Here is a 19894-nt window from a genome sequence, read left to right as displayed (position 1 = left end):
CTTCTGCACAGTGAAAGAACATATCATTGAAACAGAAAGACATCCAACCAATAGAGAAAATATTTCCATATCATAGATCTGCCAGGGGCTATTATACAAGATCTAAAAACAGCACATACAAATCAACAAAAAGGTAGCAAATAACCCAATCAAAAACTGAGCAGAAAAGCTGAATAGACCAAAAAAAAAAAAAAAAAAAAAAAAAAACAAAACTCAACCCTCCCCAACCCCCCCAAAGAACAAAATACTGCTTACCACCACAGGGAAATGCAAATCTAAACCAAAACAAGATACCACCTCACACCTGAGAGAATGACCCATATCACAAAGACCAGAAACAACAAGTATTGTTGAGGGTATGGAGAAAAAGGAATCCTTATACACTGTTGGGAATGTAGCTGGTCCAATCTCTATAGAAAACATTAGGGAAATGTCTCAGAACATTGAAAATAGAGCTACTGATGATCCAGCAACTCTGTTCCTCGGTATCTACCTGATGGATGCAAAAACATTAATTCAAATGGATACATGCTCCTGTGTTCACTGCAGCACTGTTTACAACAGCCAAGCTATGGAGACAGCAGATGAGCAGATTAAGATGTGTTATATATGTATATAAAATGGAATACTACTCAGCTATAAGATGAAATCTTGCCATTGCTGACAAAATGGATAGAATTGGAAGGGATTATGTTTAATGAAGTAAGTCAGAAGGAGAAAGATAAACACGAGACTTCACTCATACACAGAATATAAAGAAACAAAATGACGAATCAGAAAAATCCTAAAGTAAAACAAACCCTAGAAATCTAAGTGTAGAATTGAAGCTACCAAAGAAAGAAGCTGGTAGGGAATAAAGAGGGAGAGGATGCCCAGTGGACTATGGTGGAGGATTGTGGATATTTTGGTGGTGGGTATGGTGTTATAAAATACATTTGAGGAGATGTGATCCTGTATCCCTAAATGATATGCAGTGTTGTAAACCAATTATTCAAATTAAAAATAATGCAACTAAAAAAAAAAACATTATGCAAGTTAGAAACACTGCAGAAATGTATAATGAAACAGAACTACTATTTGTAGAGGGAGACATTTTTCTATTTATTGCAAATCAGCATGGATCTACATAGACATATATATATATATATATATTTATATATCCTGCCTCATGTTAATCCATTTATTTGTAACTAAAAAGGAGAGATGTCATCATGATTATCATATAAAAAACACACATACACACTCATTGCAGTAATATACAACAACTTGTTACAAAAGATGGATAAATTGCAAGTGGCTTGTACTTAACTCTACTTTTCACATAAATTCATAAAAATTTTTAGAAACCTCACATTACTGCAGAAATACCTATATGCAAAGTCAATAAAAATATTCTTTATATCTTAATTATTTTCAGGTAGATTAAATTCTTCTTTTGTCTTTTAGATAAAGCAATCCTTAATATTCTTAAAACATACTTTTTTTCTCTCTAAGAACTATCATAGCTTTGTCTTGAACATGAAATTGAAAAGTAGTCATCAAATTACTAACCTCCTGTATTCCAAGGCAAAGATAATAAATGCTATCAGGTGCATAATTCTCTCCATTTGGCCGTCGGATCTCATTGACAAAATGAGCTAACCCATAGTTAAGTTCAGCCATGGTGTGAGAGAGTAGATCCTCTTTTAACTTTACTGATTTAGCTATAAAGAAATAAAATTTAAAAATTTAGTAGTTATTGTTTACTGTCTTACTGATTAAGAAGGTTTCTGAAACTAATCTATATAAATACTTAAAAGTAAAACAAAAGCTATATTTAAATATACTTAAAATTTTAAGGCACATTTATTTTTTTTTTAAATTAAAGGTAGTTAATAACAAATCTTGATTCTAAATTAGATGTAGGTGGGGGAAAAAATCAGAACACTTACTAGATTTTAGCTCATCTAACACCAGAAGATCTTCATCAAGTTGCCTAGTTTTGACCCAGTGTTTCCATGCGTTTACACCATACGTATATTTAAAAGGAAAGCTGCATTCTGAATTGTCAGAACTATCATCATGAGACTGATATTCTGATACAGCTTTTCTCTTGGCTCCCTATTAATAAAACACCATTGTAAAATGTCTTATTTTAAGTATGAATTATTTCATGATTTTATAAAAGCAATTTCCTCAACAAATGCAGATATAAAGAGAAATATACTTATATGCTTAAAACGGATGGTTTTCCTGAACCTGAGAACAGTTACCTATAACATTACTTGCAATATATATACAGGAATGTCATTTCTAATAAACCATTTTGTATAGCAAAATTATAAAAAATTCTGCTGCATCACTAATGCTGACAAAACAAATAAGACATAATTAAAACTTAATATGAAATAAAAGTATTATAAATATTAATGCAAGAAAGAAATTGAAGAGCTTTCAGTCTCCATGTTATACGAAATGACCCACTCAACTCCTTTTTACTTTCTTAATAACACTGTTTGCTGTAGAAAAGTTTTAAATATTGATGTAGTATAACCCACCAATTTTCCCCTCTTGTTTCTTGGGTTCCCCTTTCAATTTTCCCCTCTTGTTTCTTGTTCTTGGGTGCTCTTGGGTTCCTCTCTATGGACACCAAGGTCATGAAGCTTTAGACCTATGTTTTCTTCTAAGACTTTCATATTTTTAGTTCTTATATTTAAGTCTATGACTTATTTTGAGGTAAGTTTGTGTAAAGTGTCAAGTAGGACTCCAACTTCATTGTATTGCAGGTATTCCTTTTTCAATTTTCTTTTTGGGGAAATTATGAATATTGCCTTTTTTCGGGTTTCATTTATCATGTTTCATGTTGGAAATCAGAAATATAGAAAGGTATTGATAAAATATTTAAAACAACTATAACTCTTAATACATTTAGATTTGGTCTATCTGAATGATGAAACTACTCAGTAAGTCTTCCATGTGTTGGAATGCTTAAAAAGACCAGATAAAATAAACTGTGTATCTCAATCTCACTGTTAAGATTTTAGTCTTATCAAAAATAATAAAAAAACAGTTCTCCAGAAAATATTCTTAATTTTTGCCAAATAACTGGCAATTTACTTTTTATAATATAGGACAACCTTCTATCTAGGTCAACCTCTTATGAAATTATAAAGAAAAACTGAATGTGCTAATATTCACTCTTCTATGAAGTAACATATCTAAGACATTTTTATTACCTAGAAATTGCCTCCTAGAGACTCTGAAGTCTAAATGCCAAAATATCTTCCCATTCTCAGGCAAACCTGAAAACCACTGTATTCTCACTCTATACCTACAGAGGTATTACTATACAGAGATACTATCTGAATACTACTAAATTTAAGAATACTACTAAATTTAAGAATACTACTAAATTTAAGAATATTTAATTAATTTAATACTACTAAATTTAAGACTACTACTAAATTTTATACCTTTTTTTTAGATCGAGGTTTAGGTTGTTCCTCATATTCTTCTCCAAAAACAGGGGGTAATAAAAATTCATTTTCCATATCAAGCTCCTCAGCAGCTGACAAATGAATCAGAAGAGTTTCGTTTCAAAAGTAACAGTATAGGTTTATGTAACATGAACACAGTTCAACAAAGAACCACAGATTGCAAACAAGTACCCATTTATAGGAAAACCTGTACTGAGGTAGCAATACATGACTTTCTATACTTAACCGGGTCCATGAGTCTTTTTTAACTGCTCAGACTTTTAAAAAATATGTATAATGAATAGCACCATGAAATTTTCATAGAAATATATGTCATAAAAATTATTATAACCTGAAATTCAATTATAAGATCTAAATGGTCTCATTACAAATCTGTTTGTCTATTAAGTCTTTTCCAAAACAAAATGCTTCACATTCTATACAATGTGCTTATAAGACATTGAGATTGTTTTTCTAATAATGAGTAGTAGGGCACATGTCTTTTACAACAAAAGACTTAAAAGTGATTTTTCCCTATTGAAAGAAAACTTAATTTTCAAGTGTCATGAAATACTATAAATATTTTATTTAAAGATACTTTTTTGTTCTTTTCTCTACCTTAAAATTTTTCTATAATGAATTACTTGGAGAAAATTTCTTTGTAGGGCCTCCTTGGTGGCACAGCAGGTTGAGCGCCATGCTGTGAAGCTGTCAGCAGCCCGGCTGGCCAGGGAGAAACCCACATGGCAAGGAGACCTCTCCTGTCTCGCCCACTGCTCCCTTCAGCAGTGTCCTTAGTCTGTCTGCCTGTTCTGCTCCCTGCTCTGTTTCTGGTGAATTCTCTCACCCTCCCACGCCTCTGACTGTACCCCAGTTCTTGTATAAATTAAAAAAAAAAAAATCTTTAAAAAAAAAGAAAATGTCGGGCCTCCCTGGTGGCGCAGCGGTTGAGCGCTGGGTTGCGAAGATGCCCGCGGCCTCTGCGGCGCCGGTTCGATCCCCGGCTGCTCCCCGGCCACCAGAGGAGGGTCCCGCATGGCGCGCAGACCTCTCCTGCCTTCCGCTGCTCCCCTCAGCAGTGTACTTCGGTCCTTCTGCCTGCTCTGCTCCCCGCTCTGGCTCTGGTGAATTCTCTCACCCTCCCGCGCTTCTGACTGTACCCAGTGCTTGTATAAATAAATAAATAAATCTTTAAAAAAAAAAAAAAAAAAGTCTTTGTAAGGAAAGTCCATACAACTCAATTCTTTGTCTCATTTTAGGCATAAAGAAAAAAAAATGTAAACAGTAAGGGCAGCAATATGAAGAAATAAATGTTTGAAGATCATAACCACAATTCTGAGTCCACAATAAATTTTGTGACACACTGAAAGAATAAAATAACCTTTAAGTACCTCTGGGAAAATCTATTTCGATATCCAAATCTGGTTCATATGGTACATCAGGCATGATGGGCTGTGTCTCTAAGTCAGAATTCTTCAAGATATCTGAACCAATTATGTCTGCTTCAATAATTACACCTGTAATCAATCCATGTCATTAGAAATCAAAATAGTAAACTTAAATAGTACCTACATTTAATCTGGCAAAAGTAAGTCTTTTAATTGTAAATGCAAAACAAAAATACTTAATATGCCATCAAAAAAGGGGTATAAAGTTATTTTGAAATACAAACTACTATAAACTATGTAATTATAATTAGATAATCCTGAGTATACAATAAATCTTAATCCTATAAAGTTTTGACTGCCCCTTTTCAAAAGTTATTGTTTTGAGAGTAAAGCAACTCTGATATGTTGAATATTTCAAAAAGTAATCTCTTGTCAAAAATTAACTAATGAGGGTGGATAACTGCAGTTTTCAACATTTTTTTTAAACTGTGAACCAAGATTTTCTACATTGTCTCAATATTTGACTTATTTACAATCACTTTGCAATGTTTTGAACAGGTGTGTCGAAATACTTTTCTATTGTAACCCACAATAAGAAATTAATTTCTTCCACTTTAGAGTGGTGGGAAACAGATAGACAAACATAGACCATGCACACATACTAGAAGCAAAGAATGCACAAAACAACACCCCTTCTATGAGGAATTCACACTTCAATACAACAGAATCATATCAACCCACTCACCATTTGGTAAGCACTGCCCTATCATATGGTAAGATAAGCCCTGGTTTAGATAATACAAATTATTAGTACAGTTGACCACTGAACAACATGACCTAGAACTGCTTTGGTCTACTGATAAACAGATTTTCTTATAAACAGACAATGTAAACTTACAATGTTAAGAAATACAGTACAGTATTAATAATGTATTTTCTTTCCTTATAATTTTTCTTAATAATTTTATCTTTCTTTATTGTAAGAATACAGCATATAATATATAAAACATGTATTCTGTTATTAGCAAGGCTTGTGGTCAACAGCAGATTACCAGTAGTAAAGTTTTGGTGGAGTCAAAAGTTATACATATATTTTCCACTATGGGTGGGGGGTGGTCAGCTCCTATAAATTCAGCATCATTCAAGGGTCAACTGTACAATCAATAAAAGAAATTCAGAGATAACTATTACAAAACAGGAGCTAAGTAGATATTGAAGCCTAGTACAAATTAATTTTGTATCTTAGTCCATTATAACAAGAATAATTTTGATGTTGATTTTACAAATGAAATCTTATTTCAATTAAAACAGGGACTATACTTGAAACTAGGGGCTTGGTATAAGTAAGTACCTAGCTAGATATTGGGTAGATCTCTTAATAGAAAATACATTTTAGTTGCAATGCTGCTCCACTCCAATATCAAGTTGAAACATAATGATATGTCCTGAATATATGATAACAATTACATTTATTAAAAACCAACAGTACAGTTATTCACAGGGTTTAATATACTGTAGCTCACTATTAACGCTGGCAGCTTCTGTTTTCCCCTCATCTTCAGTCATCATATCTGTCATCGTAAGCATCTCTGAATCAAGAGAATCTGGAGGAACTTTGCTTTTTAGTTCCTCAACTACTGCAGGGATTTTTTCACTGCTGTCCAATGGGGCAGGCAGAAAAACAGGAACTGGCACCTAATTAACCAAAGTATTTGTTAGGTTTACTAAACATTAAAAAGTATCTTTCCACATTAAAAATTACTCTAATACAACATACACTTTATAATCCCATTTTGGATAAAAGCTTTGGAAAGACCATGTTATTAAAACTAAGACAATAAATTTATGACAAAGCAAGATCAAAATACAAGCAATCACCTTTAAAATAAAAATTAAAGAATTGTTGAGGTATTTCTATCCTGCAGGGGATTAGGCTAGTCAAGCCTTAGGACATAGTATTTTAAGTATTGCAATTGATGTAGGATTAAATAAAATGTTATTTTATATAAAACTCTGTATGTTTCAGTCTAAACCTTATGACTTCACAAATTTTTCTAAAATGAACTCGAATATAACACACAATATGTGTAAAGCAGACACAGACATCTGCTAAATTCACTCTCAAGATAACTATTTACCTGACTAAACACAATTCTATCAGAGATTCAACCATAAGTTAACTTGAAAAAGGGCAAATACTCAACCTCTCTTTTACTAGCTTCGTTAAGGTAGTAATTTAACACCTACACCTGAAAAATCTCGATGAAAAAGAAGTTAAAAAAAAAAAAAAGAAGTTAAAATCTGACTTACAGGAACAGGAACTGTAGTAGGAACAGGAATATTCTGACTGTACATGTGCATAGGGACTGGGATATACACAGGCACGGGGATAGGCACTGGGACATACTCTGTTTTCCAAGTATCATCTAAAAACACAAAACGTGTTAAAGGAGCAATGATAACTAACATATAGATGCTCAGTGTTAAAATTATTTGGTAACAAAGAAAATTTAAAAGCTTAGGTACTGATTTAAAAAAAATTCTTAGTTTTTACAGGATTGGGTAGCTTAAAAACAATACAAACAATAAAACTGAATGCAGTAGCTATTATAGAAAGTATATAGGTTTTAACAGAAAGAAAATATCCTTTAAAGACATAAATACGGCTCCAGATACCGATTCTCCTCATAATCCACCCTGTTTAATTTAATAAAATAATCACAATAGAACTAAGTTTTAAACTTGAATAAAACATATATTGGAATTACTTTATCTCATTCCCACAGGACACAAAATCGTTACAATTACAGACCACACTTAAAGAGATTATCTCAGAGGAAACACTTTAAATTTAGTGGATCAGCTCCAAGGAAATTTTTGATATAGCATTTTTCACTTATCTCATATTTGAGACCTTTATCAGATACTGATTTTCACTAATGATTTTAAATATGCTGTATCCTCAATTTTTAAAATTGGATAAGCAAAATCAACAGAAATGACAGTGATTAAACAAATCTATTCTGTAGCCTATTGTTTCAGAAAGGCACAAATTTTATTAAATAAGGTACAAGTATGGGGATGTACATATGTCAAACTTTCTAAGTTACCTGTCTGACAAGATTTGGTCTGCATGTGAGGTTTACAATAAGTAGCTTTTGTCATTGTTAAAGGTTTGCAAAGAACTGCTTTGTTCTTCATCTCTTTGTTAGGTGTTGGAGAGGGGGGTGGTGCTGAACCCTATAAAGAAGCAAAGAAAACCATTTTATTTTTGCCTCCACTCTTTTTTACTTCCTGGTGTTGATTAATGTTGATTTCTAAATCCTGCAGAGGAAATATAAAAACAGAAGAATATAACCAAATTATGCTATTATTACTATCTATCAGAATCATAAACTGGAAGGATCAGTATGACTATCATGACTGCCAAAGCAGAAGTACAAATTTTTCATTCATTCTACAAATTTTTCTCATCTTCTAATCATTTTTTTAAACATGAAAAGATAGTTCTCACTTTTAAGTACAAAAGCAAGGTTGTTAACCTGAATTTTCAAGATAACCTCTCTTAAATTTATTTGCAAAGGAAAAATTATGGCTAGCTGATACTGATACTCTAGCACCCTCTATTGGATAAACAACTTGTACATTTGAAAAGAAAAGTGAAAAGAAATACCAAAATAGTATCCAGCTGTATATTTCCTGTTTCCTACCAATTGCAATTTTAAAAATGTATCCTATAGACAGTCTGTCTAGATGTTTCACCATGTTCACTGCAACAATATTTGAAATGGAACACAAACATCCCCCTACACACCCACACACACACACACACACACACACACACACACACACAATCTATAATAAGCTGTAGATCTGTCCATAAGGGACTAAAGCTAAGGTGCTCCCATAGCACCTATTAATATGGGTGTGGGAAGAAGGAAAGTACTGAGTACTAATATAGTCAATTCTCATTATTTGGGATAGTTAAGTTCTGTTCTAATGCCATTAACATTGATGAAGTGAATACTGAACCACTGTTCTAAAAGGAAATACAGAGCTACCAGGATAAGGTTCCTCCTAGCTCTGGATTACAACATTTTCATCAATTTATCAATACCTTGTTTCTTTTTAAAAACATTTTATGTATATTTCTTACAGTATTTCTTTATAATGAAATGCAGTATTTCTTTATAATGCAATCACAACATTTTTTTGTATAACACTACCATACCGTGAATATCAACTTTCACTGTGTCTTGTTCACACATACACAGTACACAAATATAATACACTGTAGACACACTAGTCAGTACTCACACTCCATATTGTGAACATATACTGTACATTGCAAATAAATTCCTGAGGGAGGGAGCGTTAAGAACTTAAAGTCTTAACAAAAATATTAACTAACTTCTTACTGTGCAATGGGGCAGTGTACTGTGTGGTTAAACCTTTCAACTTTGAGGTACCCCATGAAAATCAAGGCAGAAGTTGAAGAAATTTATTCTGCAGAAAAGGAAGACGCCAATAAGGAAGGCATGTTGACATCTGCATTTCTACCTCAGAAGTTTGGTCCTTGTAAGTTGTTGACGATGTCAGAGATTTTCCCATCCAAACTGGCTTCAAATATTCTATCAGCTTTGTCTGGCTTGCCTTTTCACCTCAAATCTTTTCAGCATCTTGATATAAGATGTAAAAACAGTGGTGTTTAAATTTGAGGCTTTGCTTATACATAGGGTCAAATTCTTCCATGTCACTGACAATTTTTCCCAAGACAGAATTCATTCCATTCCAATATTTTAACCATTGTCAGAGGAATAATTCCTGGAGTCTATGGCTGACATTCATCACGAACTCTGATGCCATGTTCTGCCATCTTGTCCAGATCTTCATAAATGAGTTCCACTGCCTTCTCTGCTAAAACTTCCTCCATATCTTCTTCCTTCATGACCCCAAAGCCTTCTCCATTTATTTGTAATATAGTGTGTTTTTAACACTTGATTTTCTGTAACACCTTTAAAAATTTGTAATTTTTCACACAGTATGGTCAAACATTTTCCCAACAATTATCACAGTCAGTAGACCACTTAATGCTGTCCCAGGCTGTGCCAACATAACCAATAATGTTGCAGATAGTAAGTGAATTCCGGTGGTCTCTCATGCTGGTTTCCTTTGCTGGCATCATGAGCTCTCTCATGAAGTGGGTTTTGAAAGCTTTTATCACGCTCAACCAAGAGACTGGATGAGATACATAATATTTTTGGTCATAAATAAAAAGAACAATATTGAGATGGGCATTCTTTTGAGCTCTTCGCAGCAATGGACATTTTCCAAAAATAAAACCTTGAATGCAAGGTTTTTGTTCTGGAGATAGTGTTCAAATTCTGTGGCGAGGCAGTGTGGAACCGATTCCAAAATATTTTAGATACCATTCATACTTTTGTGTCCTATCTTAAATGAACTGGCATTTAGTTGAATTTTTTCCCATTAACTGTTTATGGATTTAAGGCTCTGTACACCAGGAGGGATTTGCACCTAAAGTTACCTTTGGCATTGGCACACAATGGCAAGGTTGCAAGGTCTCTTTAAAGTCAGGAACTTTGGTGATCTCTTGTATCATATAGATTCATTTATCAACAATTTGTAAAAACACACCAGCCACATCAGCACTGAATATTTGATTGTCCATGAACCCCTTTCCTGCATAACACTTAGCAGGTATTCTTACACAGCTTCCTGATCTGCAAGGTCTGTATTTTTTTTCTTTTTTTAAAAATTTATTTATTTATATTTCACATCATTGTTCATTTTTGTAAAAGTCTGCATTTTTATTCATATCGCCCTAAAATGTGTAAGCCCGTCAGAACTTAGAAAAAAAGGGGTTTAGGAACTTCCTGGAGGCACAATGAGGTTAGATACCACATTATGAAGCAATCCACAGCCTCTGCAGCATGAGTTCGATCCCCGGCCAGCCAGGGAGAAACCCACATGGTGCAGCAGACCTCTCCTGTTTCGTCCGCTGCGCCCCTCAGCAGTGTATTTCAGTCAGTCTGCCTGCTCTGTTCCCCACTCTGTCTCTGGTGAATGCCCTCACCACCCCCCACCCCCTGCTTCTCTGGCCTACACCCCAGCTCTTGTATGCATAAATAAATGAGAAGAGAGAGAAGGAAGAGAGGAGGAAAAGAGGAGGGGAGGAGGAGGGGAGGAGGAGGAGAGGAGAAGGAGAGGGGAGGAGGAGAGGCGAGGAGGAGAGGGGAGGAGAGAAGAGGGGTTTAGCATTTACCTGGTCCTGAGTAACATGCTGGGAACTCAAAGACTCACAACAATATCCTTCACTGTGCTTCTTTAAAAAATCAGTTGCTAAGCTCATGAATCCACAATTTAAGTCACTAATCTATATTTTCCATAGCTTCACCATACACTAGATTTTCTTTCACCATTTGAATTGCCTCATGTACAGGTGAATTTCTGGATGCACCATGTTGTTGATTCACGAATACTGAACTTAAAGTCAGATAACAAATTTCATCTCACAAACTATATTTCTTCTGTTAGACACACAGCAGCCTTCCTGTGCTGAAGAACACTAGACAGCACACTAGCAATACACTTGGAGGACTTTTTAAATTGCAACATCACCAAAAGAAGCACAAACATACAAAAATCACAGCACTAATTGGACTGGGGAAAGAATACTTGTTTGCAGTATGAGATGAGACAAGAAGGCAAAACCTCAGGTTGTTCAACCTCAGTGGGAAGCCTCATATGAGTCATTTTTCACCATTCTGCAAGTCTGCAAATATCCTCTAAAGTGCCATAAATTTAGGTGTTACAAATATTTTTTAAACAGCAGCAAATTCACAAATGAGGATCAACCATACATAAAGCATTTTCCATTTTTAAAATGTATATACTTAAAGGTGTGGAAGGGTATAAAAAATGTTTGATAGATTAATTTATGAGTTACAAATTACATATATATATATAAACCAAGAGGGCTGGTACTAGTATGAGTATTATATTTATTGGGATTCAAACCACATAATTAATCAGGCATAAGAAATATTGTCATGGGGCCTCCCCGGTGGCACAGGGGGTTAAGATGCAACCTATGAAGCTATCCGCAGCCACTGCGGCACAAGTTCAATCCCCAGCTGGGGATCTACCCACATGGCACAGCAGACCTCTTTTGGCTCGCCTGCTACTCCCCTCAGCAGTGTATTTCTGTCACTCTTCCTGTTCCCCGCTGTCTCTGGTGAATCCTCTCACCCTCCCCGCCATACCTCTGGCCTATACCCCAGTTCTGGTATGCATAAATAAATAAATCTTTAAAAAATATATTGTCATGAACAAGGAGCTAGAGAACTTGGCTCTAATATTACTGCTTTGTAATGTCAGGCAAATTGTAAAATGGGAAGACAAATTTACCAAACAGCTATTGAGTACCTTCTACATACCAAGCACTCACTAACTCTGGTACAAACTAAAAAATAATCTAGAATCCCCACATAAGAACAAAGGGTTCAAAATCATATCCTAGGATTACTCAATGTTTTATCTCCTCTCATTCTGCAAATATTGTGTCATGTCAATAAACTATATCACTATGAAAACCTATCCTTGACAACTGCTTCACAACTTTCCACTAGTTATTAGGTAGCATCTTTAGCTATTTATAGTAAATACTACAGAATGAAAAATAATAAAAATTATAGTTACAAGAGTCCTCATTTGTTGACGAATTGTCACATGCAGGGAAAGTGCTGAACACAATGCCTGCATTCTTCCAAAATTCTCTAAACCACAACGTGGTATTTAATGGTAGGGCCTTTAAGAGGTGATTAGGTCATAAAAGCAGAGCTCTAAACAGGAATAATGCCCATGTAAAAGAGCCCCACCCCCCCCAAGAGAGCTTTCTACCATGTGAGGAGACAGAAAGAAGGTCACCTATGAATTAGGAAGCATGACCTTGATTTTGGAATTCCCCATCTCCAGAATTGCAAGAATAATTTCTATTGTTTGTAAGGCATTCAAACACACTAAGATACTACATAAAGCACCAAAGTTATATAATTTATGAAATGTGTATTTAATCCTCATAACACCCTAGTGGTAGATCTTTCTATCGCTCCCATTTCACAAATGAGGAAACAGAAGCTCAGAAGTTATACAATCTCGTAAAGATGACAGCTAAAATTCTAAAGTCAGGATTCAAGTAGATTTCTCTGATGTCAAAACCTATGTTCTTAACTACTATACCTATCTACTAATTATATGAGCTATGGTACATAACAGCCTCCAACTGTTTAGCAGTTACTATGTGATGACTCTGAGGTAGGTACTATATTCATCACCATTTTATAAATAAGGAAATTCAGACTAACAACAGTGAAGTAACTTGCCCAAAATTATACAGCTAAGGGCTCATCCTTTGAAATTTATGGGTAGAGAATTAAAAGGTACCAAAAGCTTACAAAGAAAAAATGAGTGGGCCTCCCTGGTGGCGCAAGGGGTTAAGATGCAACCTATGAAGCTATCTGCAGCCACTGCAGCATGAGTTTGATCCCCAGCCAGGGAGCTACCCACATGGTGCAGCAAACCTCTCCGGACTCGCCCACTGCTCCCCTCAGTAGTGTATTTCACAATCTGCCTGTTCTGTTCCCCACTCTGTCTCTGGTGAATCCTCTCACCCCACCCCTCCAAGTGCCCTAGTTCTGGCCTGTGCCCTAGTTCTTGTATGCATAAATAAATAAACCATTTTTTAAAAAAGGAAAAGATGAGAGAGGATTTTTATAAGACTAAAGGCAATTGCTGCAATGGCATACTGACTTTTCTTTCCCCAATAATAACACTCCTTCCATCCTTTTATTGTCATAAAATATCTTTCAAGTGCTGTGAAAGAGGTATCTAGTATTGTGGTAGAAAGGGCTTCTGAAAGCCTTTTCAAAAGCTTACATCTTTGAAATAAGGTTAAGGAACTGCCTTATGTTCACAAGATAACAAGACAGGAAGTGATTATCTTTACATCTTTGTCATGGATACAAAGCACCTGGTATTAAAATAGGATTGTTCTACTGAATAATGTTATGTACTTCTGAATTATAAAATTTAAAAATACATTTCCACAAGGAGGGAACAGATAGGAGAGGAAAGCAAAAGAAAAACATACTTTTCTCAGATTATCTGGTTATTTACATCAAAAACAAAAACACCAATCTTGCATCTGTATCAGAGATTCTAAACTATGATTACACATTAAAATCAACCAGAAGAACTGTTCAAACATACAGAGTTTCTGCGTTGGGGCCTAGGCAATGGGAGGTTCTGAAAACTGAACAGGTGATTCTAATGTATAGCCAGAGATTAGAACCATTGATTAATGGCTAATCATTAATTATTAATTAACTAGAGCTGAGGCCTATTGTGATGCCAATAAGTGGCTCCTTTAAAAGAACTTCCCTTGGATAAGGGTGTATAAATACCAGTATTCTAACACTGGTGATTACTGTTAGACTCAGCATACACAGGGCAGGGTCACTGCTCTTCACAATGAGGCAAAGCATTGCTTCTTCTGTTTAGTAGTCATTACATACAATGAATTTCAACCACTTAAAACCTACAAAAATTTTAGAATGTTAACATTTCAGCAGAATTTGATGTATTATACCAAAAGAAAGTAATCCCCAGACACAATATGAACACATCAAATTTAGAAATTCAGAAGTTGTAGCCCCAAACTTAGATCTAAGTTTGAAGAGTAATTTGAAAAGTGAATGGACAAAGCCATTAATAATCTGGCACAATCTAGCCTTTCACCTTCATTTCCCACAACTCCATTACAGATCCCCTTTAAGGTTGGCCCTAATGAGTAGTTTTGTCAAATAACATGCACTTTGAATTATTCCTTCTTTTCACGCGCATCTTCCCCTCCCCACCACCAACCTGGCAACCTTCTATTCTACTCAAGTGTTTTTAAGCTTTTTCACAGTTGCCAGGAAAAGACAGTCAATCATTTAAGATATACTATTGGTAATGTCTAGCAAATATATCTATTATAGGCCTCCAAGTCAAATACCACTTAAACCTCCCCCAATTGGATACAAGTCAGAATTAATTCACCTTAATATTCCTTAGCATGTATGTATGAAAGTACCTGTTATAATATCAGGTAATTCAGCTGAATATTTAAACTATTTCAACAGAAGACACTAAAATTAATAGTTTAGCACCTTACTTAAGCAATACTTACTGTTATTTTGGTTCGGGATGTCTGACAACCTTGATCTAAAAATATAAATAAATTTAAAATTAGTTATATTTCCTTCAGAATTTTCTAAATCCACATGCCTCATTAAATTTTATTGATTTTTAAAAGTTACTGAAGAAAATATTTAAGTTATTTTAAGAATAAAAAATTTTGAGTACTAAAAGTGCTAAAAAGTGTGGTTAACTCATTTCCCTTGGCTGCCTCAAATTATACATTGCTTCTAAATTTTAAATAAGTCACATCTCCTAATGCTTTTTGTTTTTCCTCCCAAACTAACCTAGCAGATACAATTTGTTAAAATTGATTTTCACTTAAATTGCAGATAACACATAGTACGCAAAGGAATTTATTAGAATTTTTGTTTTAAATTTCTTTAGTTTCTTTCCACTCCAACAAGTCTCTCTACAACTAGCATTACATTTTAAAAAGGGGGGAATATGAAATGCAACACATCTTCAAGATACCATACAGGGCCTCCCTGGTGGCGCAAGGGGTTAAGATGCAGCCTGTGGAGCTGTCCTCAGCAATGGCAGCACCAGTTTGATCACCATCCAAGGAGCTACCCACATGGTGCGGCAGACTTCTCCTGACTCGTCCGCTGCTCCCCTCAGCAGCGCATTTCAATCAGTCTGCCTGTTATGTTCCCCACTCTTTCTCTGTTGAATCCTCTCACCCCCCACACCTCTGGCCTGTACCCCAGTTCTTATATGCATAAATAAATAAATCTTTAAAAAAAAATCATACAGGGTATTTCTATCCACAGAAACTTAGATTTAAAGTTGCTACCAAACTATCTCCAAAATCAATTATTCATTATTTCTATGACTTTAGAACTAAGAAACTAAAGATTGTTATATAGGTTTTTAAGTTATTTCCTAGATTATTACATACCATAATGTAAGTTTTCAGGTCCCTTCTGAGTTGTCATATTGGGCTCATTTTGTTGACAGTAGAAACGTAATAAGCAATGTTGATCACAGAAATGCTTCATTTCCCCACGCCACTGCACTCTCTCTTTAAGAGTTCCTTGAGATTTACAACAGTCACACCTTGCAGCCTTGATAAAAGTATCAGACATTTTGAATTAGAGGATTTTAAAAGTCAGATATGTATTTTAAAATGTTTCTAAAAGTCTATCAGTGATAATTACAGAATATGATAAAATATCTAATAAAGACAAATAAAATTATAATATAAATCATAAACATAGAGTAAAAGCACAATAAATAGAAGTGGGAAAATGTTAACAATTTATCTAGTTGTCAAAATCTTTCTGTATTCACCAGAAATCTAAGAAGAGCAACACAAAGATAGGGTAACCAACAATGAACATTGGTAAATTAAATTGATAGAATATATTTTTAAATCTTAGAATAATTTTGAGGGCTACAACGATATATTGGTAGAGGTCTCCTATAATCAGATTACATTGAAAATTTCTCCGACTAACGATCAGATTTTCCAGGTTCAAGTGAAAGCTTATAATAAGTCGAATTGAAGATGTGCATAAGACCAGAAAAATTCTGATGCAAGTTCTTATAATGGGAAATTTATGGATGTTAATTTGAAATATTTTTGTTTCACAACAAATATACTGATTCTCAGTATACTCATTTAATTTTACTAACAAGAACTTCAAGCTCATGTTTTAAAACTCAATGTTTAGTTAATTAGAACCAATCATATTTTAAGGCAAATATGACCTATAGCCAGGAAAACAATCAGCACTGGAACTAAACTATACCTTCCTCTGCAAAATAAAATCTACAAAAGTCATATATACAAAGTCGTATTTTATGAAGGTGAATGAACAATCTAGGGACAGAGTTTCACTTCACAGAGATCCCATTTTGCCCTGCATTTTCCCATTTTCACTATTTCTTAACACCTTAGTCAATGAGTGAACCAAAAGAAATAATTAATTTCAAATATAGTTGTTTCTTAATTAATTTCTGACCTAGTTAGAGTGAAAATTCCTATAATTTTTTAAATTACCTTTTGGCTTAACAAACTACTTATGTGTTTTGGTAAAGCAATAAGTAATTTGTACTTCACAATCATAGCTGTGGTTTTCCTATTATTCTAGAGCTTTATACTGTGTTTTGGAATCTCTCAATTTGTGCCTCAACAGGGGTTCTATGAATAAGTAGTATGTCAAAATTCCTATAAGGAATATTAACATATGATTGTGTTGCAAACAGGTCTTACAGCAAACATACCCCAATGTTAAAACAGACTCTTTTTTCCTACAGGTAACTTCTCCCACTGAATAAATGTTAAATAAATGAATATTTACTGAATCTACTGTAAATCTTCTGAATGATGTCAATATCATATCTCTTGTCCAAAATTTGTGAGCTGAAATTATATATTGCTGGTAATCTTAGTAACATTAGCAGTTAATACCAACCAGGTTATATTATACCCAGCAATGAAAAGGTTCCTATATAAAATTTTCACCAGCCAATGACTATTCTTAAAAATAACCAATGAATTGCTTCAGGTTTCAGTTTTTTCCCTTTTTAAAATTAATATTCAAAGAGAAAAAAAAAACGCAAAAATTGAAAGTTTAGCTTTCTATTCATTGAATCTAAATTGCACAAGAATATAGCAATAAGAATATAGCAATATAGCAATTCTTCTATAATAAGAATATAGAATATAGCAATAAGAATATAGCCTCCCAGGTGGCACAACGGTTTAAGACGTAACCTTTGGAGCTGTTCCAAGCCACTGCAGCATGAGTTCGATCCCCGGCCAGCCAGGGAGCAACCCACATTGCGCAGCAGACCTCTCCTGCTTTGCCTGCTGCTCCCCTCAGCAGAGTTCTTTGGTTGATCTGCCTGTTCTGTTCCCCACTCTGTCTCTGGAGAGTCCTCTCACCTCCCACACCTCTGGCTTGTGTCCCAGCTCTTGTGTGCATAAATAAATAAATCTTTTAAAAAAGAAAAAAAAATTTAATTTTTAAAAAAAATTAAAAAGTTGTAGTTAAACTAACTTATTCATAAAGAACCTGAAAAATAAAGTCCCTGCATTCTAAATCTAGTTATAATCTTCCTAACAGTATATTAGAAACTGAGATTCAAATAGGCTAAGTGACTTGTCTAAAGCCACATATTAAAATTGTAGTCACCAGACAATTGAAGTCAAAACCTGGGCTTACTTTTGTACACTAAACTTAAATTCAGTGGAAAGACAAAATGAGTTAATAGGAATAACTAGAGAATAAATATCCTAATAGAAGGAAAATCTGCAAGAAGCTACTAAATATAACATCTAAAATCCAAATCAATACATGCAGAATTTATTCAAATAACTACATACACTACATTCATTCTAAATATATGATATTTAGAATATTTTAAGTCAAGATCATAAAACCAAGCACATTTCAGGCAACAAATCAGAACAATGAAATCACTTCAGTATTTTGTAATTATATTTTAATTTTTATAGTAATATATGAAGCTCCCTTCTTCCAGAAGTTTCAAACAAACTTAGATGATTTCTCTCTATCTGAAGAAAAGAGGCACAAAATACCCATTTGTAAATGGAAACAAAATATGTGTGTGTGTGTGTGTGTATACATATTCCCGCCCCCCAGGATGAAAGTATAACAACAAAACTCAATAATAATTCCAAATGTAATGCCATAATCAAAGTTTGAAGGTTATGAACCTCTTTGTCTTTGTGTGTATACGTGTGTGTGTGTGTTTTCTCCTATAACTACTATGCAAACTCCTGATAAACTGGAACAGACTTATCAGATAGTGGCTAACACCTTTAATGATCACTATTCTTTAATAGCACTAATACCACTTCCTCCAAATCACAAGAGAGAACTCTTAAGAAAGCTTAACATTCCCACAGCCTAAGAACTGAATGTGATTTATGTCTCTTGGTTAAAAAAGTACACCATTATATACTTCATGGTTTTCCTGTTGCTGAAAATCAGGGATTTTATGTTATTTAAAGAAAAACTGTCACTGATTCAAAAAAAATCTAAATAATAGGCAGGTACTACCCTCTTAATTCAAAAACCCTAATCCAAACTTCTCAGCTATTACAGCAACTGTTTCTTCAATAGTTGACCAAAAAAAAAAAAAATAATAATAATAATAATAATCATTCAGCCTATACTGATGCAGTACCTTGAATTTATTGGTTAGTTTCTATTTCTCAATTTTTGTCGCTTATGCATCCTTGTAACTTTCCCAACCAACTTGTTCCCCCCTTTCACCAATCAAACCTAATTTTGCCAGCGGGTGTAGGAGGAACCATGATTATGTATAAGTAGGATTTTATAGTCATTTTGAAAAAGAATTCTTTATGACTCCACAGGAGGTTTTTCTGAGTACAACTGAATAATTCATTTTAAAAAAAGATAATTTTTTTTTAAAAGCATAGCAATAAAAGAGTATAAGCTTGAGTACTATTCAGACCACTAAAAGGAAAGCAATTCTTCAGTTATCTAAAAGTACATTTAAAGCTAAAATATTAGATATTCCCTATAAAATTAATTTTAAAAAGTTTAAATCAATTATTTCTAGTAGTTTAAAGATAAAAGGGAAAACTATAAAACCCAAGAATACTTTTAATTCAGTTATCCTTTTATAACAAAGATTTGCTAGAACATTAAGTATTAAATGATTAAAGCTCATAAGTCATACTGTTAAAGACTATTACAGGGCATTTATATTAAAAAGTCTAATATTGCCACTCCTGGCTAATAAAACAAATCAAAACATATGTTTAAAAAACTGCAACTTTAAGGGCCTCCCTGG

At 34.0% G+C, this 19894-nt stretch overlaps 1 protein-coding gene across 3 annotated transcripts in view; it reads right to left on the bottom strand.

Moving 5' to 3' along the window:
* Positions 1-19894, bottom strand: part of ZMYM2 (zinc finger MYM-type containing 2) — a gene marked incomplete at both ends in the record, with an annotated part of 125890 nt that overhangs the window by 21342 nt on the left and 84654 nt on the right. For all 3 annotated transcript variants that reach the window (XM_084235414.1, XM_084235415.1, XM_084235416.1), the window contains 9 exons: positions 1552-1703; positions 1932-2100; positions 3453-3547; positions 4847-4972; positions 6367-6538; positions 7154-7269; positions 7954-8083; positions 15093-15127; positions 16002-16167. In XM_084235414.1, the coding sequence (XP_084091540.1) occupies positions 1552-1703; positions 1932-2100; positions 3453-3547; positions 4847-4972; positions 6367-6538; positions 7154-7269; positions 7954-8083; positions 15093-15127; positions 16002-16167 (1161 nt within the window). The remainder of the gene's footprint in view (positions 1-1551; positions 1704-1931; positions 2101-3452; positions 3548-4846; positions 4973-6366; positions 6539-7153; positions 7270-7953; positions 8084-15092; positions 15128-16001; positions 16168-19894) is intronic.

Source organism: Talpa europaea (assembly GCF_964194135.1).
Source record: "Talpa europaea genome assembly, chromosome: 6".
Classification (NCBI taxonomy): domain Eukaryota; kingdom Metazoa; phylum Chordata; class Mammalia; order Eulipotyphla; family Talpidae; genus Talpa; species Talpa europaea.
Note: the sequence above shows the minus strand (reverse complement) of the source record. Positions and strands in the feature narration are given on the sequence as shown.